This window comes from Podarcis filfolensis (assembly GCF_964270895.1).
Source record: "Podarcis filfolensis genome assembly, chromosome: 8".
In the NCBI taxonomy this organism is placed as follows: domain Eukaryota; kingdom Metazoa; phylum Chordata; class Lepidosauria; order Squamata; family Lacertidae; genus Podarcis; species Podarcis filfolensis.
In genome coordinates, this window is record NC_139611.1 from 57909176 (window position 1) to 57932424 (window position 23249).

Here is a 23249-nt window from a genome sequence, read left to right on the forward strand (position 1 = left end):
ACTGCTCTGCAAAGCAACGGGCTCCCTGCATCTCCACAGACCTGTAACTCTCTCCCTCCCTCCCAGTCCCCAGGTGGAAGCCTCCTTGAAACAAAGCCTGCTCCCAAGAGGGCAGTTCTCCATTCTCGACCCCATTAAGCATTTCTCCAGCAGCCACAGGAAGGCCTAAACCTTTCAAAGCAGTGATCTCCAAAGGGGGCAGTACTGGCCCCTGGGTGGGGGATTCCCTGGGGGGCCCTAAGAGGCAAAGGGGCGACAGGGGGGTGCTGGAGGTGGGAATGACTATCAGAATTTGAAAAGCTAGCATCACTGGATCAAGTTCATTGCTTTTGTTGAATTAATTAAACCAATTAGATTTAACTGGGTTTTGAATAAATGTGCAATTAACTGTTGCTGTTTTGAACTTTATTGTGTGATTATCTTCCTTAGTGGGTCGTGTAAACTGCTGCTCTGAATAATGCTTTTTATAGGGTAGGGGCGTAAGGGACACGGGTGGCACTGTGGTCTAAACCACTGAGCCTAGGGCTTGTCCATCTGAAGGTCAGCGGTTTGAACCCCTGTGAAGGGGTGAGCTCCCATTGCTCAGTCCCAGCTCCTGCCAACCTAGCAGTTCGAAAGCACGTCAAAGTTCAAGTAGATAAATAGGTACCGCTCCGGCGGGAAGGTAAACAGCGTTTCTGTGCACTGCTCTGGTTTCGCCAGAAGCGGCTTAGTCATGCTGGCCACATGACCTGGAAAAACTGACTGCGGACAAACGTCGGCTCCCTTGGCCAGTAAAGCGAGATGAGCGCTGCAACCCCAGAGTCGCGACTGGATTTAACGATCAGGGGTCCTTTACCTTTACCTTTTATAGGGTAGGGGCAGGGTTTTTTCCTAGCTGGAACTCACCGGAATTCAGTTCCAGCACCTCTCAGGTGGGCACCATTGCCAAATGGAACAAGGAAGGCATTCTGGCCCCCCTTTTTCTAGAAAAATAGCACTGGGTGGGAGGCACTGGGGATGGGTTTATGGAACCACAGGGGCAGTGGCCCAAAAAAGTTTGGGAACCATGGTTTTTAAAGTCAGAAAAACCCACATAGAAGGAATCCTATCACAGGCTAAGATTTATCTCCCTTTACAGCCAGAGGGTTTGGAGGAGAGGGCCAGAAGAAAGGGAATTGCATTTTAAAGTTGCAGATACAGGTGGATCAAGCAATTTTCACCAATCCATCCAGAACCCAGTTCAGATACTAGTCAAGTACCACAACAGGGTATTCAGATGTCAGGCCCAAACATGAAATACCCTCCAAGATCTGCACACACTTTGTGGGAGGAACATCATCAGCTGTGTAAGCTTCCAGCTATGGAAAAATTCTGAGTAGTACCAAGAAAACCCTTCAAAAAATCATCCCCAAAAAGGCTCTGTTTATGTGTTCAACTTGTATGAGATGAACAGAGGAGGTGACGGTCCCCTCCCCACCAAAAAAGTATTTTGCAGTTACTTAGGAAAGCTGTTTCCACATGCAATGCTACAAAAAGATACAACTAAATGAGAAATACACACTGACTACAGAAGCTTGTAGCTATGCTTGTGTTTGTTTCAGTTCATGGGGGCACATTCAAACCCTTTAAGTCAGCCTTTGCCAACCTGGTGTCCTCCAAATATTGTTGGACTACAATTCCCATGAGCCGCAACCAGCATGGCCAATGGCCAAGGATGATGGGTGCTGGAGTCAAGCTACATCTGGAGGGAGAACAGGTTAGCAGCAACCCCGAAGTTACTGGGGAACCTTGCCTTATGGTGACATTTCCCTGTTAAAAACAGATGGAATAAAATCTGAGAAGGTGAAGCAGCTTAAAATGATTGGGGATGTTTTGCAGCAGTCAGTTTCCTCGCATGTCTTCTTCCTCTATTCCCCAAGAGGATGCCCAGTGGATCTTTGCAGACACGCTGGTCCAATAATAAAAAGTCACTGTATTGGAATGTTTAAAAATATAGCCTTTATCTTTTTATATAAATAAAAAAATAGTCAGGAGGTAGAGCAGCACGCCGGCATTCATGCCTGGATCAACTCGATTATTTGCATAAAATGGAACCGTCCATCTCTGGAGAAAGGCGACTCGGCATTTTTTAGATGAGAGATCCTTGGTGAAGGTAGGATCCTGCCTTCCGGGCCAGCGTTCCCACCAACAACCTGGTTCCCAAAGATGGAGTCTACATTTCACAGGCTTCCACGCTCCCGTCCTTCTCCTCCTCTCTCTCGTTCCCACCAGTCATGGCACTTTCTTCATGGTGCTTTGTGGAAAGGGGATCTGAGGTCAGGTGTCGCTGCTGTTGCTGCTTCTTCTGGTGAAAACGGTGGCCTTTGGATTTCATGTGCTCTGCCAACACAGGTTAACAGGAGATCATTTTGGAAACAAGACCATGAACAGTGCTGCTTTTATATAATATTGCAAAAATAAGAATACAATACTGTTTATTATAAACACACGCTCGTTCCGCACACTGAATGTGTTTTGTACCTTTCATGGTGGAAACTACAGATAAATTGGTGTGGTCTGAGAGTCTTTCATCCAAATCCTCCAAGCAAAGTGCTAACCAGAAGTTCCATCCTGTATTTCAATTCTATTCTAAATCTATGATCGTGTGGATACACTGGGCACTGTCCAGTAAAGGTCAAGCATGATTTTGGCCTGGTCTACACATCTGCCACAGGTAGCTCTGAGATAACAGAGGAATCCTGAGCTAAAAGTCCCACTGTATTTTTGAATGCTCTCCAACTTAAAACATACACACACAAAAACACAAAACTCCTTGCAAGAAGAAAACTGGCACAGAACAAAGAGGCCTGGGGTCCTAGTCTGTCTTTACTTGCAGGAAGGTTTTTTGTTTTTGTTTTAACATGGGGCAGCATTCAAGAATGGCATTTTCTACCTGAAGAGTTAGGTGATTCTTGAGAGTGTCACTTCAGACTGCAGAGGCTGCCTTTTTAAAATAAAAAAAAAAGGTTCCAAGTAATATTCCTTCATGTAATAAGCATCTAGTAAACACAAGGGGCCATTAAAGACAGCATTGCATACTCAATCTGGCAATCTGAGACGGTAAATGTCAGGATTCCACCACTTCCACCTACTGCCTCAGGCAGGCATAGGCAAACTCAGCCCTCCAGATGTTTTGAGGCTACAATTCCCATCATCCCTAACTACTGGTCCTGTTAGCAAGGGATGATGGGGGTTGTAGTCCCAAAATATCTGGAGGGCCGAGTTTGCCTATGCCTGGCCTCAGGGGTTTATCAGCTCTAGGCTGGCCTATGAACACACACGGAAATAAGGTAGTAGACTCCTGGGCTGGTAGAGGGAATTGTAAAACAGCAGGTGGGGAGGACATTTCCAGATGGTTTTCACTTTTGGAAATGATCCCTGCAAATAAAGGTAGAAATGTTCTAACACAGCCAGTTCTCATCTCATGAGCCAGTTTTCTTCTTGTAGGGAGGCATGTGTCTATATACATATATTTAAATCTTTCTAAAAAGAAGGTTCTTTAAGAGAACCATGATTTGAAGTGATTGATGCCATCATATCACTACCAAGCCAGTTGGAGGCATGTGCAAACCACAACAGACTCCCATTTAAAAATATATCTTTCAGACATTACCTTCTAAACAAGCCTTTGGCTTCTTTGTTTCGGCTGCACTAAAAAAAAAACTTTCAACTCTTCCCGCTGCATTCATAAAGGACTGAATTACAGACAGCCTTCCAGATGTTTTAGACTACCACTCCCATCAGCCCCAGCATCACATAGCCCCACTGGCTGAGGCTGATGGGAGTCGTAGTCCAAAACGCCTGGAGAAGGCCAAGCTCAGACAAGAAAATCCAAGCACATCCCTTTCACCTTCAATGGCAAGGTTCCTGCTGTTCTAAGCAGGTGGAAATACCGTTTCTCCCTGAAGAAATGCTAATTTCTCTCCCCGCACCCCACATTTAATACGGAAGCAGATCACTCCTGCCTTGCATGCGATTGCTGGGTTCAAGATCCCTTTGCCCGAGGAGGCAACTGCTTTTACAGCTACAGTAGTGGAAAGTTCGGGGGGCGAGGGGGAGATGGGAGAGGAGGATAAAATGACAGATGGCGGCTCCTGGAAGGGTTTATGATTCTCCCCACCCCCTTGTAAAGTGGCTCCTTTTATAAGAATACTGTAAACAGCCCTCCAGGAGCTGATCACTCCGGCAGGCAGGAAGAGGTTGAGGAAATTTTGGGGGCAGGGGGCGGGGAGCAGGGCTTTGTTCCAGGGAACTGGGAGAGCTTTGTTCCTTTTGCTCCCTTCCCATTCCCACCCCATCCCCCAGCCACGATTTCCCCCTCCCCCCACCCAAAACCTCCTGCAAGCGCAATCCTTCACCTTTCCACTCTCTGTCCCCGATGATGACTCTGCTGCACAGCTCACACATGTGCCGCCTCCGCTTGCCCTCCTGGGCTTCCCCTGCCTCGTCTGCCATCGTGATGGGCTCGGCTGGTGGCTGCCGCCCCTTGCGAGGAAATGACATTTTGGACCAGTGGTTGCCAGCCATCCCCTCAGACTCATCCCCTGCTGCCCCTACCCTGCCCTTTAAAAAGCATTGCTCAGAATAGCAGTTTGCACGACCCACTAAGGAAGGAAACCACACGGTAAAATACAAATCAGGAACCATTTAATGGTGCATTTGTTCAAAACCGAATCAAAAGCATTTAGTTTAATTAATTTAACAGAATTAATGGACTTGGTCCCGTGATACTAGCTTTTCAAAGCCTAATAGTCATTTACACCCCTTGCCTCTTAGCACCCCGTCTAGGGAATCCCACAACCCCCCAGGAGGTGGTGCCATCTACTTTGGGAACCACTGGTTAGAAAAATGGTCCAGAAAATGAAGAGGGTGACAGAGAGGCTGCCCCTCCATTCCTTAAAAGGCAGGCGGGCCCCTGGCTTCAGAACTTAAGCAAGCCAGGCCTCTTCTCACCCTGTGAAGCTTCCCCACAACTCAGTTCCAGATATGGGGAAAGATGGTCAGTGGAACTCATTACATGTGAACTAAACTGGACTCTGCAGGAGCTCAAGAGGCCTCACTCTCTTCTTTAGCAAAATACCAGGCTGGATATGTGTGTGGAAAGAGAGAGAGAGAGGAACCCCTGAAGGAACTCAAGATGCCACAGGTTTCTTTTGTCAATCCGGTGCCTTCCAGATGTTTCAGACTACAACTTCCAGCGCTGTCTGGGGCTGATGAAAGCTGCAGTGGAAAACATCCCGAGGGCACCAGCTTGGTGAAGGCTACATTGCACACATGCCCTGTGGAGTCCCTGTGGGTAACCCAGGGCCAAGAGGTGATGCCTGCCCCTGGTAATCCTATTTTTTGCCGGTAGCCTGTTTACTTTCCCCATAGAACAGAATGGAGCCAGAAGCTGGCTGCTATCTGCACTGCCTCCCTGCAGCCCTAGCCTGGATGGTATTCCTTGGTCACATTAAGGTGTGACAACCCCTGGACACCTGCTTTCAATTTATTTGCAAATTTATGTACCCTCATATAAAATGGGCAAATGCATGTTTCAAGTCACATAATAAACTGCCTTATGCAGAGTCAGACCACTGGTCAACCAGCTCAAAATCGTCTAGACTGGCAGTCACTCTTGAGGATTTCAGACAGGGGTCTGTAGAAGTGCCATGAGGAATTGAACCCAGCACCCGGGACCTTGTGCGAGACATGCTGTTGAACCGAATGGAAACAGTAGCCAGAGCGCTACCAAAGCCAGCATAAAGTGGAAGTGGACGATTGCCACAGTCACAAAAGAGGAAACTTCTTGAAAATGAGAGAACTGGTAAGAAGGAAGCTGAAACGGAAGGGCAAAAGGGTCAAATCTCTGCAGAACACTTGGGGGTGATTAAAAAAAATACAATCAGAGCTCATCTAGGATGCATGTGAGCTGAAGGTTCTCAGCCTGGAAAAGTCCATACTGTACAGGTGAAGGAAGAAGCCAGACAGAATGTCAGCAGCTAGTTATTTTCTTTCTTTGCTTAGCAGAAATAAGGTTTTCAGCAGCAGCAAGGGGACATTCGGAGGGGAGAGCACTTGGGTCTGCCCACATCAGCACATGCAGCCCCCTCCATGGACAGAAGGAAAAACACCTCAGCAAAGGCTCCTGAGAAAACTTAGCAGTTTGCATGAGGTAAGAAGACAGGCCCTTTACTGGATCTGTCCATGGTTAAAACACAGGTATAAGAATAAATGGGTAGTTCTCAAAGAGGTAGGAGAGGTGAGGTCCCTCCAAGGGGGCCTAGGATCTTTCATTTCTTCATTAATGATCTATAGAGTTAGGGGTGAGCTGTGAGGTGGCCAAGTCTGTGGATGACACCAAATGATTCAGGAGGCAAAAAACCAGATTGCAAAGAATTCCCAAAGGCTCTCTCCAAACTGGGCAACTGGGCACTGAAATGGCAGCTGCAGTTCACTGTAACTCAGAATTGTAGATTTGCAAGGAACCCAACAGGTCATCTAGCCCAACCCCCTGCCATCTAAACTGATCCATAATCATGAGATGAGGCACTTCTGGCTGCCTTGAGGCTTCTGTGGGTTCCTGCAGGTCCTCCTCAGCTGCATGGAGGTTCTCCACAGAGCTCCAAGCCCCACTCTTAAGAGACGGCTTCCCCAGAGTTTGGGTCAGGCAAGGTCCTGCAAAAAGGCATCTCTCTCATCCTCTGGCCTTAAGAGTGCAACTGCCAGTCAGAGCAGACAAGACTAGGCTACAGAAACCAGGGAGCTGACTCAGCATAAAGGTGGCTTCCACTTTCCTAGCATTGAGTCTCTGTTGATTTGAAAAAGGGTCCTTCACATTTTTAAATGCTGTTTCTAGCTCCCTTGACTACCAGGTACCTGGACAAAGCTCTCCACGATCTGCACGGCAGGTTCCAGCACTTTCTCCTCCCACTGAGAGAGATCCGAGACTTCCAAGCCATAAACAGGGGGTACGTTTGGGCCGGGTCCTAGAGAGACCAAGGTAAGAAATCGGGGGGTGGGTGGAGGGAAGGCAGCAGTGAGGGTCAGCAGCCTGCCCACCCCATTTGCCAGTCTGGCAGAGGTCCATTTGCTCCCACCCTGCCTGGGATAAAAGCAGAAGGCTGAGCAACAGAGAGGACAACTTCACATTATTCCTTTAAGGGGTCTTCATAAGCTCAAGGAAAGGAGAGTGGTCAAGCATCTTTTGGAAGGGGGGAAACCACCACATGGGTACCAAGGGCCCCACCCACCACTGAAGTCTGGCCCTTGGAATGTTGCCCAGAAAAGAAAAGGACCCCCCAGCACCCCAATTTAAAGCAAAATGCAAACCATTGTGCCTTCTTCCATGAGATCTAGAAACTTGTTCTTTTCAAAACAACTTCTGCTGTAGGCATTCCAAATCCTGCATCAAATTCGTACCATGGGGCCTGCAGTCTCAAATGCCCGCCTGAGAAATCCGGGGGTGTGGCAGCCCACCCCACTCCCCACTTACTACCTTCACCTCCTGCAGGATGCCTCCAGCCAAAAACTCCTCCTGGTTTCCCCCCTCCAGCTCCTGCCCTTCTGAGGTCCAACTGCCAGCTGGCTGGGCAAGCTCAGTGGCACCAGATGAGACAAAAGGCTTCCCAAGTGCCAAAACCTAAGCAGGTGATGCCTCTTAATGCCCTGACCACAAAAACCACCAGCCCAGGGAGCACCTGTCGGCTTTTTGGCTGGAGAGGGAGCGCGGGCTGCGCTGCACCTGTGCCGGGAAAAGACTGGGCCATCGACCCAAAGCCTCTTCTTGTCCCTCCTCCCTTCTTGGGTTTCTTGAGGGCTCCTCCCCACCCCTGCCCCCCTCACCCTGCCTCGCAAACCTCCCAAGGACCTTTCAACAAGTGCTCGGCTCCCAGCTGTCAATCTTGGCTCTCCTCCAAGCCTGGAGCGAAGGGAGGGAAGTCCGGTTGGCTCCCAGCCAGAGGAGGCTGTGCAGCTAGCCAGGAAGGAGCCAATCGGATCGGGAAGGGCAGCTGTCTCTCCCCCCCCGCCCACCCTGTCTTTCACTCCAGGATGATTCAATGGGGGGGCACAGTGTGTGGGTGTGGGGGGTGTCTGCGGAGGGTCCCAACACATTTCTCTCTCTCTGCCTGGCCGGTGACTGACAGGGAACAAGTTGCTTCACAATTCATACTCTGCTTACAATTCACAGGCCTAGGTATGGCCTCAGGCCCAGCCTGCATAGGGAGAGACAGGGAAGTGGATCAGATCAAAGGCAGGGCTGGAATCAGAAAGAAAAGCCACACCCTCTTGAGTAGGTTGTGGGTGAGGGCTATGTCACTTTGAGGAGAAGGCACTCTGCACATGCTCAAAGGAACAGAAGATTTTCACAAAACTGAGCACTGGCTGTTTTTGAGGTGAGGGCAGAGGAATCCGGGTGAGCATTGGCCCCAATGAGGAGCCAAGGGAAGAGGGGGAAATGCAAAGACTTCAAGGAGGCAGAAACAGGAAATGGAGGGAGGGGAGGACAGCCGGCAGAGAGCAAAACGGCGGGAGAGAATGGAGGCAGGAAAGAAGGACTTACGTCTCAGGAAGCGGTTCCGGACCCACTTGTTCTGCTTCCGGGCGTACCTTTTGGTCACTATCTTCAGGGCCTGGATTCCTAAAATCATAAAAAGGGGAGAGGTCACAGAGGACAAGGACCCTGGGCAGGGAGCAAGCCTGGGAAAGGGGACGTGCTCAAATACTGCAAGAACTGATGCCCCAAGGGGGCAAAGGACAGATCCTTCTCAGCAAGACTGGGGAGGAGAAAACACCAAAAGAACCACCCTCCCGCAAAGAGTCTGAAACTGCAAGGCAGCGTTTACACTGCAAATTCAAACCAGCTTCACACCAGCCCAGCTGCCAGCCACTTCCCTCAAAGAATCTTGCCCATGCCACACAGGAGCTGGGAATTCTTTTCTAGAAGTCCAATTATTCTTCTCTGATTTTTTCTCAGTGATAGCTACACTGACCTAGATGGGCCAAGGGTCTGACCTGGTATAAAACAGTTCCCTACAGATGCAAAGTAGGGTTTTGAAAAGCAGCAGAACGTTTGTTCCATCCGCAATACATAAATCCAAAATGTATGGCCGTGAAACCCAAAACTCGCTGGCCAAATGTTGAAAAACATTGCCCATCCCTTCCCTGCAGCAAGAGCAGCCCCATTCCTGCCAGCCTGGTCCCCACCTTGGTTCAGGAGCTGCTGGCTCATCTCCTCTGAGCACTTGCCCTCTGCAATCAGGAACTGGTGGAATTCCTTGAAGCCGATGGACTGGAAAATACCGTGCTGATAATCCTGGCTGAGGCAGAAGAAGGGGGGAAAGCAGGCAGGTCAGCCTGTTCTCCAACTGCAAAACACCACAAGCCCCTCTGTACACTGGGGGCTGAGATCCAGGCTGGCCAGTCTGTCAGGCGACAAGCACATCCGTTCCAGCCATTATGAGCCATGCACAGGGTGCATTTCAGATCAAGTCACAGCACTTCAGAAGAAGAAAACTGCTACATGGGTGCTTGGTGCTCTCTGCCACTCCCCCCCCCCCCTCCGCCGGCATCCTGAAACCACACAGAGTCCCAGCCTCTGACCTCTATCCCCATCCTGGGTGGATGAATGCCAGGACAGGAAGTGGCAAGGCGGGCTGTGGGGGGAGATGGGAAGAAACTCGCCTGTTCTCATCTACCCTCTCCTGGTTATATCGCTGGTGGAAGTTCCGCAGCTCTCCCAGCAGCCCAGCCTCCAGCATCGCATCCACCCGCTGGTCCAGCCGTTCTTCTAGAACTGATGAGTACCCAGAAGGTTAAGGATACAGCCACGCAAAGGCACGCCCCACCCCATGGAACAGGTTGGGAAATATCGCTCTGGATGCCACGGGCAAAATCAGGTCACACAGGGCACCAAGCCACATCATCCACCTGATCTCAGAGGGTGAGAGGGAAGCAGCATTGCTATTTCCTCCATTCGTTCTCTGGAATAATCTGGTTGGTTTGGAATTTGCTGGGGGCTGGGGAAGTGGCCCACCTCTCCAACCCCTGAAATGGACCAGGTAATTTTTTAAAAAAGCATACTATGCAAAAGCCTGGAATATTCACATTTTGCATGCAGATTAAGTGGGCCTTGTGAAAGGATCAGAAAAGCAACATTTTCACCACTGCCCAAGGGGTGGAGGACAGGTGTAGGCAAAGCAGGAAGAAATACTCAGTCAAAGGGCTGTGGCCTTTAGTCCCTCCCTCTTTTTTACCTGCCTGCTCTGCATGTAGCCAGAGGATGCAAGGGTTGGGGTACTTCAGGGGGCCGCTCAGCGGCCCTCCCCCTTCTTCCTGCTGCTGCTGCTGCAGTAGCTCGCTGTGGGGGATGCCCGTTTTTTCAAACACTTGCAAACTCCTGCAGGCAAAAAAGACAGGCAGGCAGGTTGAGTGGGCAGAAGAGCATTTGGCCTCCCTCCCTCAAGCTTCATGCCTGGTGGGGGACAGGCATGGCTGACTTAGACAGGACTGCCATGAGGCAGAAATCCCCCCCCCCCATCCATCTGGCACAAGTGAGATGCTTTTGAACGTGCAAAAATCTGTCTTTAGAGCATTACTTTCCTGTTGGCCACAGCCAATCCTGACAATTGCTAGGAAGGGAAACCTGCAGGCCTTTGCAGGTTGTGGGACTCCAACTCCCACCAGCCCCAGCCAGCATGGCCACTGAACAGAGATGATGGGAACTGCAGGCAGCAACAGCGGGGGGGGGCACAAATTCCCCACCTGCTGGCTTAATGTGGGAGCCCGGGGGGGGGGGACCCTGAGGCCCTTGCGGATGTTGCTGGCATGCAGCTTCCATCTGCTCTGACCAGTGACCACGCTAGCCAGGGATGACAGGAGCTGAAGTCCAGCCACATCTGGAGGGCATCAAGTGCTCAACCACTGGGAAGAAGGAAGCTAGCTGAGCAGGCCACTGTGAGCCCCAGGAATCCACAAGGCACCTAGGATGCATACAGCTTCTCTCAAAGATGCAAACTCCTTTGCTGGAGAAGGGCAGGCAGCACCTTTCAGCTGAGGAGCAACTCAGCTCCATTCTCCTTCTGGGTTCACACGACTGCCTTCCTCTCAGACAGGCAGCACAGTACCCAAGTCAGGGGGGTGCTTTTTGGAGCTGTAGCAATGGAGAACACTGCTACCCCTGAAGGCAGCTTGGTGGACAAGTGTTCATGCAACAGGACTCACATAAAAAACCAGGTATTACCATGAACAGCAAGACCGCCAAGGAAGGCAGTCCAACGTGACACAAGCCCCAAGGAGCCCACACAAAAACTGCTGCCAGAGGCCAGCAGGCCAGTAACATGATATCTCAATCAGCCGGATGCTGCTGCCTTCCCCCACCCCCAACGTAGGGAGCAGAACAGCCAGCCAGCTTTTTGTGAAGTCACCAGAGATGCCTTTAGCGGCTACGGTGAAATTCCCAGCGTTTGTGTCGACATTGATATTAGCTCCTAGTTCCCAGCTGGGCAAAAAGCTAAGTGCTGGGCCCAGACACGAAGATGAGTGAAGAATCTTGCCTTTAATAATAATAATTATTAAATTAACATACTGTCCTTCATCTGAAGATCACAGGGCAGCTCACAAGACAGGCTGTACAGCCTTCTGATGGTGGGTGTTGTGGATGTGTGACGTTTGGGGTGAGCACAGGGTGCAACGTCTTCCCCACGTTCCCTGATCCTAAAGTGTGGCCTATTGCACAAGACAGAGAGTGTGTGTGCTCTGGCATCTCACAGGGGACAGTCTCCAGGGGGTGGCCTAGCCCTAACGTAGGGTAGCTCAAGGCTCATTTGGGATATGCATGTAAACTTCCGTTCCTTACTCAGGCTGTTGTAATAAAAAAGGAACTGGGAACAAAGAAGTCACTCGGGCCTCATGCATAAAACAGCCCCAGTCCTTGATTCTGTGCTGTTTGTAAGGCAAGAGGAAGGCGGCTCCACCCCGCTCTCCCAAATTCTCAGGAGAAAATCATCCCCAGCAACCAGCCAGCCAGCCAGCCAGCCAAGAAGTCCCGGGGCTAGGCAGGACGGCTCTGGCTCAGCCCCATCCCAGACACACCCCTGATCCATGTGAACGGGGTGGGTGTCTCTCTGCCTGGCTCCCAGGCAGGGCACGGCAGGGCAGGTCCGGCTAAGGCGGCAAGCTGAGGCTCGTCACTGCCCCATTTCCCACAGAGCTGCGGCACGCAGTCCAGCCGGAAAGGTGGCTTTCTCTCTTGCTGAAGTGAAAAGCATCAGCCAACACCAGCAGAAGAGCAGAGCAGCTGGCAGGGGGCGCGGGAAGGGGTGTGTGTGTGCAGCGGCTGCTTTGCAGTGCATGAAACAAAAAGGCAGGAGGGGAGGGGAAGCAGTTCACCTCCAGGGCAGCCTGCTTGAAGCCCTGGAGGGAGGAGGCTCTGCAACCAGGGAAGGAAGAACTGACTGTAAAAAAAGAAAGAGCATTCGCAATAGGCCAAGCAGGAAGAGTGCAGAACCCCACAGCTGGCTTTGTGGTCACGGCTGTGCAGGCAGGGAGAGCGTAGCTGGGATTCCCACTTAGGCTCAACCCCAGAGCCTGTAAAGGAGAGGAGACATGTAAAGCAGAGTGTGCAACTCTCTGGTTTTTTTGCAGGCACCAAGGGATTAACACAAAGCACATAATTGCTGCGGGCTTGCATGGCGTAGTGAATAAGATACGTGATTAAAATGGCTATTAATAGCAACAAGGAAACAGAGCCTCCATGCTCAGAGGCAGTGTACCTGGGAATAAGAGAAGCTGGGGAAAAGCATCAGTGGAGGGCAAGGGCTTCCCAGAGGCCTTTGACTGACCAGTTTGGGGAACAGAATGCGAAACGGACCTTTGGGTATCAACCAGCAGGCCTTTCTGATGCTACATTCTTACAGAAAGCTGCCCGTTAGTCACCCTTTTGCACTGACCACAGGTGACCAGGTGAAGGGGGTAACGAAGTCTACCTGGCAACTGTGGCTACCAGCTGGAGAAACAGACCTGGCCATCTTGCGCTTATCATGGGGGTGCAGTTTGGCTGCCATTCTGGGGTCCACCTGGCTTAGTCGGCGATGGAGCTCTTTGCCATCCAGTTTCTCCAGCTCCATTTTCCGATCCATAGTCCCCTCTGCCGAGCCTGAACTCCTGGCCACCTCCTGCAAGATTATAAACCATGTTCACCAAAGCTTCTGAACGTCACTATAGAACCAGGTAACCTGCAGCTTGCAAGGGGTGCCCTCCCACTCTTGGCAAGGGGGGCCAGCTGACCCAAAAGGAAAGGGCCCTTCCTTACGCCCACCTCAGGGATTAGCAGGCTGTCCTGCTGAAGGGCCAACAGCTGGGCAAAAGGGGCCCCCAGAGCCAGGTGAGAGAATTTCACCAGCATGGGATGGTTTCCAAGGTTGCTCCTACTGTGCTTTTTTTCTAAAAAAAATATATGTTTAGGGGTATTCTCATTTTCCTGCTCATACTGAAATACTGCCCCTCAATGAGGCCAAACTTAGATTCACAAAATGTTTAGGGGTATGCATACCCCTGAGTCCCCCCAGAAAAAAAGCAGTGGTCCTACTCAGGACTGTCCCAGTGAAGTTAACGGACACGACTAACTCAAGCTGATTGTTAGCATATAGAGCTGGTATGCAATAGCTGAAGTTAACTTGAGTGAAATGAATCCTTACTTGGAGCACTCCTTTATAACTGAAAGGCATTCAAGAGGAGACTTGGTATGAAAAAAGAATGCCTAGTTTATTCAAGGAAGTACTATAGAATTCTTTCCTAACTAACTAGGGAGAAATAAATAAGCCCTACTTGCTCCTTTGTTCTCAGAAAATACATCCAAGATGACCTCATGCCTCAAGGTCCAGAGGAAGTGTGAGCAGGAGGAGGAAGTTGTAAACAGGATGCAACCTAAGATTATCAGTCTAAACTTTAAAGGACAGAGAGGTCAACATAGAGGTTAAAGGTACAGGGATAGTCTGGGAATCTGGAGGTCCCATGCTCTATCTGTTTAAAAACCATGCGAACACCTTTCTACAAGCTGAGTTGCACCCAACATGAATTTCATTGGGAACATAAGACTCTGCCTTATCCTGAGTCAGACCTTTGGTCCATCTAGCTCAGTATCGACTACCCTGACTGGCAGTGGTTCTCCAGGATTTCAGGCAGGACTCTCTCTCAACCCTACTGGAGGTGCCCAGGATTGAACCTGGGACCTTCTGCTTGCAAGGCAGACTCTCTACCACTGAGCTATGGCCTTTCCCAAATGGGTCTGCTCTGAGTAGGACTTAACTGAATACCACTCATGGCCTTGCAAATCTCTCTAAATACATGGAGCTGTCAAAAATGTCTATGCGACTTGGAAGCTTGCATCCTCTTCTTGTGACAGAAGTTGAGCAACAGGCTCACAAAGGAGCTTAACATCAGCAATCAGAAAGTATTATGAGCAGCTGAATGAATAATGAACATTTGATTGGCTCACAAGCAAATGAACAAAGCGCTTATTTAAGATAGGAGAATCTGGGGTAAAACTTGCATTGGAGGAGAATGAACTGCAGCATCAGTATTTTGTTATTCTGCAGTCACAGAATTCTGCAAGAATTCAAGAAAATGGAGGGATTTTGCAAATCATTCTGCAATTGCAGATTTTATAGGACCTGGGGGCATGTTACAAAAATAAAACAGAAAGGGTCAAAACTCCCATCAAGAGGCCACAGCATGCTGATGACAGAATGCCCTGCAAGAAGGTGCTTGTGGAATAAATGGCTCAAGCAAGTAAGCCAAATATCTGAGAGCCGAAGGACACTTGGTGAAAATCCTCTCTCGTCTCAAATGTGCTGCTCAGCAAGGCCCCAAGAGTGGACCAGAAGCCCTTCTGTAAAGTGATCATTTTACCGAGCACACTTCCATCCACACCATCCGATACCCCTCATCTTATTGAAAAAGCCCCTGCTGCTGTTGCTGAGCGTGGCATCAACCCCTGAACCCAGGGCCAGCAGAAGAAGCCACAAATACCTTGGTGTCAATCAGAATCTTCCAGAGCAGGGACTCGATGTAATAGTTGGTCCCTCCGACCACAATGGGGATCTTCTTGCAAGCAAAGATGTCTTCAATGTAGGCCATTGAGGATTACAAGTGAGAATGGCAAGGAACAACCCCAGGAAAAACAAGTGCTGCATTTAACAAGGAAAAAAGGCAGCCCTGAGGACAATTGGGCAATTTGCCTTGCCCTCAAGGGCCGCCCTGAGAGCAGAGGCTATGAGCTACGCTGTATCTCTGAGCTGCAGGCATTGAACATTCCTTGCAACAGAGCATGGCAGATTCCTGACAACTAAAGTCACACTTTGTCTTTTGAGCCCTCTCCTCCTCACACAGGCCAGTGAGCCTCTCTGTGCTCCCTGCATTCAGTGCAGCTGCCTTCGTCGTCCTCAGCTGCTCATGGTACTTGCTGGCACCTTTGTGCCAGCCTCTGCATCTCTAAAAACGATGGTGCTTTTGCATGGGCATAAGAACAGAAGAAGAGCCCTGTGGGATCAGGTCAGTGGCCCACCTAGTCCTGCATCCTGCTCTCATGGTGGCCAATCAGATGCCCCAATGGGAAGTACCCAAAGCAGGACCTGAGCACAAGAGCCCTCTCCCCTCCTGTGTTTTCCCAGCAAGTGGTATTCAGAAGAGTGCAGGCAGAGCAGAGTCTGTACCATCAGCAAGACTGGGACAAGAACAGCAGGCAGTTGAAGCTGGAAGTGCACAGCACAACTGTGTGCTCTCAGATTTCCATTTATTTTAAAATCACCAATCTAACTGCAGCCAAGAAGGCTACTGTAAGTTCTAAATCTACTTCCATCCATTATTTCTTTCAAACAGACCACCCTAGCTTACTTTATATACTCCTAATTTCCTCTGTTATCTCCAATATTTCCTGCCAAAGAGTTCTAACCTTGGGGCAGGTCCAAAATACATGTATAATACCTGCTCCCATATTTCACAATCTTCCACAATTATGCTCTTGTAATCTCTACTTCTTCAGGAGAGCAGGTACAAGATATCATCTGAAGGGCATTTAATGGGCATTTTCCTTCAATGTGATTGAGATAACTTTTTTTTTTTGCATTCTTATATAACCAGGTCCATTCCTTCTTAGTAACTGAATCATTCTTGCCATCCTTCTTCAAATTTAAAGTCAGTCTGGTCTAGATTTAATAATATTTCATACCATCCGACTGAGATTCCTCTACTACTAAAGGCATGCATTAAATGCTTCTGTCATTTTCCAAACTTCTTTTTTAAGTGCTTAATTAGTGTTTCTTAATTAGTGTTATTTTTTATTTGTAAGTATTAGAATATGCAGATTTCATCTCCCAGAACTTCCTGGTCATGTAATTTTGGCATTCTCTCTCCATAGTTTCTCAGCTGGTCTAGACCAGAAACAAAGCATGACTCATGATCTCTTGGTATTGCATTATAAAAGATCAAGGTCAGTGGTGACTTAGCGTGACTTAGTTCACTTTTCAATTTGTACCAGACAGTATATACTGATGTTAGATCTTTCTACAACCTCCTTCCTACTAGATCCTGCTTCCGGCCACAAATGGTTCATCAAAGGCATTTCTGCCTCCTCTGCTGACTTCCCTGATTCACAGAATCCTAACAAGAATCCACCAGGAAGGGCACAGACTATTAGCTGCCCATCTCAGCTGGAAATGAGCATTTTCCAGCTTTTTCCTTTTCGTTCTCTTACATCCATTATCAGCCCCTCACATCTCATTGTTCCCCAATTCCGCTTGCCTGCTCAAAGGCAGATGATACCCCCTAATCGCTGTCCTGTACTACACCCCAGATGCCACACGCCCCAGAAAGACACTCCCCCTATGAAAGGATATGAGGGCTGTGGCCTTGTTGCGGAAGTCTATCACGGTGTAGTTGGTGACCAAGGGGTCCACAAAGCTGATCATGTGATGCCTGCACAGCCGCTGCTCCTGAGGAGAGGCTTTGTTGGTGATGATGTCCAGGCCTTGGTACACCTGAGAGAGGGAAAGAAAGGGACATGCAGACTTTCACACTCACTTTGGGCTTAGTTTTATAGATAAAATAAGATCCCCCCGTTTTGTTTTATACTGGTTTCAGTGCAAATGTTTGCTTGCTTATTGTAAGCTGCTTTTGCTAAAAAAGAAAAGAAAAAAGAAGTGACTAGTAAGTTTTAAAAAATACCGTACTTTTCTGTGTATAAGACTATGTTTTTTTTTAAATTCAAAAATCATGTTCAAAATTAGGGGTCATCTTATACATGGGCTGTGCATTGTGGGGACGTGGGATTGGTTGCTGCTGCGAATTGGAGATTGTTACTGGTGGCTGCGGCAAGGGCTGTTGTTGATTGGCTGTTGCTACGGCAATTGGGCGGGCGATTTGCTCTGCTCCCCCCCAAAAAAAGCTCTACAAAAAAGCTCAGTAATTCTGGGCAATCCTCCCCCAAAAAGCTCAACAACTTTGGGGGAATCTTCCCCCCCCCATTTTCTTAATTTTAAATTCCCCAAAATAGGGGGCATGTTATACATGGGGGCATGTTATACACAGAAAAGTATGGTAAATAGTTCTCACAGAAGGGGTGGTCAGCTGCTGTTTGGACCATCCCACTGCAGAGCTGCAGGTCACCCAGGGCTGAAGGCTCCCCAATATAAAACATCCATTTCACAGGAAACTAGCATGTCAGGAAGAAGGAAGCCAGCCAAGCCAGCCCCCTGACTTGCTGCTTCTCTGTAGGCAGGTGCGTGGAGTTGGAGGTCAATGACTGGGGAGGTGTGCGTTGCAAGGGGCGGGGTAACCTGCATGTACCTACAGAGAAGCATTTCTTCATGTGAAATCTGAAGTGGCACAGCCCAGATGCAGGTTGTGAACCAGACTTCATGTGTTAGTAAGATTTCAGGGTCTTTGGGCTGGTTCCTGATGCTCCTGGACAGAATGGACTGTGGTCCACTGGAAGGAAGGAAGGAAGGAAGGAAGGAAGGAAGGAAGGAAGGAAGGAAGGAAGGGCTGGGTTCCTAGGGGAGCACAGCACACACTTACAGAAGGTGGCAGCAGGTCACTTGCCTACACCTCTAAAATAAAATAATAATAAGTGATAGGCAACGGACCTCCCAACAGCTGCAAGCCATGATAGCAATGTTGCATCTTCACTGTTGGAGGCAGTATCTCTCTGTATACCAGCTGCTGGGAGTCAGAAGTGGGGAAAGCACAGCTGCAGTCATCTAGCTGGCCACCATGCAAACAGGATGCTGGACTAGAGGAGCTCCCTTTGCCTTGATCCAGCAGCCAGGAACTTCTTGTGTTCTTACGCCCAAGACCCTTGAGAGCTACTGGCAGTCAGAGAAGATGACACTGGGCCGTAAAATGGGGAAAACAGTCCGGAGGCACCTGGGGTGGCAAGAAAGGAAGGCAACGTGGCAGGAAGTGCCAAGAGAAAAATCATCACCTATGACCTAATCCTGGGGTGAGCAACCCCTGGGTCCCTCCAGATGTTGGACACCAACTCCCATCATCCCTGGCCATGGGGCACACTGGCTGGGCTCTGAGCTGTTTGCAAGCAAGCAGAGAAGCTCTGCAGGCTGAGAAACCAGAGAGGAAGAAAGAAGCAAGCTTGTTTTCTGCTGCTCCAGAGGGCAGGCCCTGAACCCACGAATTCAAATCACAAGAAAGGAGATCCCTTCCTAAGCATTAAGAAGAACTTTCCGACAGTAAGAGCTGTCCAGCAGTGGAACTGACTCCCTCAGAAGTTGGCGGACGATCCTTCACTGGAGGGTTGGATGGCCATCTGTCAGGGATGCTTTTGTTGTGAATCCTGCACGGCAGGAGGTTTGACTCACTAGAAACTATGAAATGCCTGAAGCCACATTTCCTCTGTCAAATCTTTGTCTGCGGGGGGGGGGGGGGTCTCTTGACATCACAAGTGGGGGATGCACCAACACTGGAGACAATCACAGCACAAGCTGCAAGACTTGGCACTGCTGCTCATGATGAGTTTACATGTGCCCTAATGACCCAGTACTTCAACACAGCACGGCTTGCCCGGGTCAGCCTGCCCTGCTTAAGACCCAAAGTTCACCGTTCGGGCAACACAGCTCTCCTTTTCTCCCTCTGACCATGTCAAAACAGTATCTTCTTGGGTGCTTGGTGGGGCAGACCCAGAAAAAGAGGCATGTGGCCCCTGTGTTCGATTTGGAGTTGAGTCTGCAGACAGAGCCACAAGCCACACAGATGAGCAGGAAGGCACCCCAAACCCACAATTGTTTTCACAATCTCTTTCTGGTGCAATTGTCTGAGACCTGGTATGCTCCCCTACAATGTCTGAGGGTGTGCCCTAGAAATAGTCGCAAGCCTCAGAACACCGCAAGCACAAACATGGCGATCCTGAGCATGTATAGAGTCCCTCACCATTGAGGAACCACAATTAAGTTGTGCTTATCTGAGCTTGGGAGTGCCATTGTGGGTCAGGGTCTGTCAGAGAGCTTGGTGTCCTACCCACTCTCACTGTGGTGATCAAACAGGTACAGTGAGCAGGGAGAGGAACGGAGGAAGGCAAAGGCAAGCAGGAAGGCACCTCTGGGCAGCCAGACACAGCAAAGCAAAGAAAGGGAGAGCCACTTCAGAGGGCTGGCCGGACAGCCCCTTTCGGAAAAGGCTTTACATTCCCGCAGCAGATTAGAGGCCCTTATAATAGAACCTAATAAGGCAGGCTTACTTTTAAGCCGCTATTTGTGCATGTCATCAGGGCAAGCCAGTAGGCATTTCGTGCACAAGGCAGCCGGGAGTTTGAGCTCCCAAACATCAGCAATAAGAGGACAATGTGGGAGGGGGAGGAATGATGCTGGAGATGTAGAGGGTGGGGGATAAATGCCATTCAGATTGCATTTGAAGCTGAATCCCGCAAATTTGCACTTTCCGAAACAACATGAGAACCGAAATGCAGCCCTCCATCAAAATTTGCTCTTATCCCAATTTTGCAATGTAGTTCACTAAAGAATGTTTACAAAAATGCATGTAGTGCATACATGTACTAGGGGAAAGTGCATAAAAATGGATATATCCGTGGAAAAAATGCACTGCATTAGGAGGTTTTGTGTTTATTCCAAGAAATCCACACTAAAATACCCAAGACTTTTTACAAATTGCTGCAGCAATGTGGAGAACTGAATTCATGACTGGAATAAAGAGAAATTGAAAGGACCAACATTGACAGAACCTTCCATCCCTATTGAAGAGACAGTTATATTATGCTCATTCTGGATCCAGACTATGTCCAAGATTGGCACAACCCTACACCCTGTGTACATTTTGAGCTCCCCCCTTTTATCAGCTAAAACACAGTTGTTAACCAGAATTTAGTCTGAAGAAGAATGAGTTCAGCTACAAGAGACTCCCTAGGACACAAGGGAGGAAACTGCATGAGGTTTAAGCAATCCCCAGTTGTGGAGCACTGGGCACCGCACTGGGGCAGCCCCATCGTGTTCATAGAGCTTGCAATTTATGTTAGGCAAGTAAAACAGGGGAGAGAAAAGGGATTCATTGATAATTTACAAAAGATTTTGGGGAACAGCTGCTCCTGTTTCATCACTGTTGTCGTGTTCGTGACCCCTTCCCTCCCCATCTACCCTGGCTGAAAGAGAAGTTGGCAAGGACAAGCCAGCCAGCTCTCTGCCACACCCACCAAGGCAGTTCTTCCAAAGAGCGCCATTGTCCCACCGACAGGCCTTTGCCCCAGCATTCATTCTCACCAACACAGATCTCTTTAGTGTTATAGTCCCTGAAACTGGCCTTGCACAAAGGGCTCTGGTGCCACTGGCAGGGCACAACAGGCAGCATCTGCCAGGGCTGCTCTGAGAGGTCCCCGGAGAAAAATGCAAGTCAGAAGGAGCCTCCACAGGAAACCCAGCCAAGCACATGATGTGCAAAGGGTGCCTGTCCATTCATGATGTGGGTGTCAGAGCTGAGAACAGGATGAGGCCTCCTTTGTGTGGGGCAGGCTTGTGCTCTGCTGTGTAACTTCGAGGCTCCTGGGGCAGGGGGCAGATATGGCTAGCACACAGGATGGCTTCTGCAATTTACAGGGTGTGTTTTCCTGCAAGACGTGAACACATTATCAGAGCAAAACAAAGTAGATCAGAGGAAGAAAACTTAAAGCAGATTTAGCTCTCTCTTTTCCTGACCTATCCTGGCTTTGCTTCTCCTCCACTACCACCTGCCTCTCTGCCATTGCATGACCCTCTTCTAACAAACTATGAGCCGATTTTTTTCTAGAGGTGTACATGTGTCATGTTTCCTTTTTCTTGTGCCCAATTTCCATTTTTTGCTATTAAAAACCCCAGCATCATTAAAAATTGACCAATAGTGACCGTGTTTTTGTTATTTGTGTGGAGTGAGTGAGGACTTTCTTTATCATTTTCTGCATCACCTGTAAAGAAAACTCAACAGCAAGTTTGGCAGGCACAGGGGGAGTATCAGGGTAATGGAGGGTTTTTTGTGTGTGTGTGCAGATGAGAGCATAGGGAGTTGGAAGACAATAGAATAGTGATCCGGGCAGAGTTAATGTGCTGAGCCTCACTGCCCTCTCCCCACCATGTTTACTCTGCCCTAACTGCAATGCCTGAAGAAGGTTCATGGTTACAGTCTCTCTCAGTGAACAATAACTGTTTAATGGAAATTATAAATTAGCAGAGAGATAAACTTTGACATTTTCAAGTTTGCAGATATGCAAATTTCACCTGACCATGTTACCAGATGCTCCAGCTTATAGACGACATCGTGTACAAGGTAGGGATGGGGAACCTTCCCCCTGACCCCGTTATTGACAGACATAAATGTAAAAGGAGAAGGCAAAACTATGGAAGTGCAAAGAACTGAAGAAGAGTTTACTGTCTTAGTCCACTCTTGCACAAATCTACAGCCCATCCCTAAGGCTCACCAGCTGGTGTGTCAAAAGCCAGAGTAAAGAGGTGTGTCTTCAGCATCCTTTGGAAGCTGTATAATGAAGGTGCCAGACCTCTGGTTGATTGGAAGCGGCTCTTAATCAACACAGTCTAACTTCTGTACGAAGGTAGTTTCAAAGTCACAGAGCAGCCACTGAGAAGGATCTTTCCCCACCAAACTGAGAGAAGGGCCTCCCGCAAAAATCTCAGGGCCCAGGCGGGTTTGTGCCCTGTTGGCATGTGATACTGGGGGCAAAGGTCACCAGTGCCCCAAATTCCCTACTATGACAACTCTTTACCTCTTCAGCCCAACTTAATCTGCAGGTGATGCTTGGCATTATGAGCCAGTGCAGGCCTTCACATTCCATGCATGCTCAGAAGCACTCTCTCCATTACTACACATGACAGATAGATAGACAGATAGATAGATTAGAATTTATCTATCTATCTATCTGTCATAACATCCCTTCATCCAAGGATCGCAATGCTGCTGACCCAGGGTTCAGTCCTGGCACAGAAAAGAGTTTCCGAGGCTAAGCCCTGCCTCCCCTCTTCCCTTGCCACCAGAGGCGCTTCCTTCTTGCTGATCCCCTCGCCTCCCAATTAGTACCAGGCAGGGACGGGGTCTACTTCCCTCTGTTGCCTGCCTGCCTGCCTCCCTCCCTACCTACCTACCTGCATGGAGTCGGCGCTGATGATCTCCCCGCCGAGGCGGCGGCCCAGCTGCAGCGCCAGGCGGGATTTGCCGGTGCCCGTCGCGCCCAGGATCACCACCAGGGGCAGCGGCCGCGCGGCAGACGCCATTGTGGCTGGCTGGCTGGCTGGCGGGCGGGCGAGCGAGGCGGGCGGCTAATTCGCCATGCGCTGCAAGGCCTCGGCCGCTTTGCGGTAGCCGGAGGAGGAGGAAGAAGCAGGCCGCGAGGAGGCGGGGCCGCGGCCGAGGGGGCCGGGACGCCCGCCTGCCGGGCCCCAACCAGCTGCTGCCTGTGCCTTCGCCGTGCCCGCCTCCCTCGCGGCAAGCCGGCCCAGCGCATGCAGAGAGCATCCGTGGCCATCGCCGCTGGTCCTGCCGAGGGGAGCAGGAAGATCTGGAGGGCCGCGAATGTGCGTCCCCCTCCGTAAAGCAGCAAAAACGGGCGCTCCTTTTGCAAAAATACTACTACTCTGCACATTCCCAGCGTCCAGGGCGCCGCTTCTCTGATAGCCTGCAGCAGCACAAGCGTCTTCTTGTGTGGTCGAGGCTAACGGGCTGTTTATTTCAGGGTTTCCACAGTTTGG

General features: G+C 49.7%; 1 protein-coding gene across 2 annotated transcripts; it reads right to left on the bottom strand.

Annotated features, from left to right (window-relative positions):
* Positions 1-1957: 1957 nt before the first annotated feature.
* TRIT1 (tRNA isopentenyltransferase 1) lies at positions 1958-23249 on the bottom strand. Of its 2 annotated transcripts, XM_083625280.1 has the most exons (11): positions 22647-23249; positions 16896-17036; positions 15031-15129; positions 13021-13175; positions 10257-10399; positions 9681-9796; positions 9208-9316; positions 8564-8641; positions 6880-6989; positions 4380-4506; positions 1958-2361 (listed from the first exon to the last, which is right to left on the bottom strand). In XM_083625280.1, exons 1-11 carry the CDS (start codon positions 22773-22775, stop codon positions 2195-2197), a joined length of 1374 nt encoding a protein of 457 aa, XP_083481406.1. In that variant the 5' UTR covers positions 22776-23249; the 3' UTR covers positions 1958-2194. The 2 variants fall into 2 exon arrangements, with proteins under 2 accessions (XP_083481406.1, XP_083481407.1); XM_083625281.1 differs by lacking the exons at positions 16896-17036; positions 22647-23249 and having other exon boundaries at positions 9208-9320; positions 9685-9796; positions 15031-16798.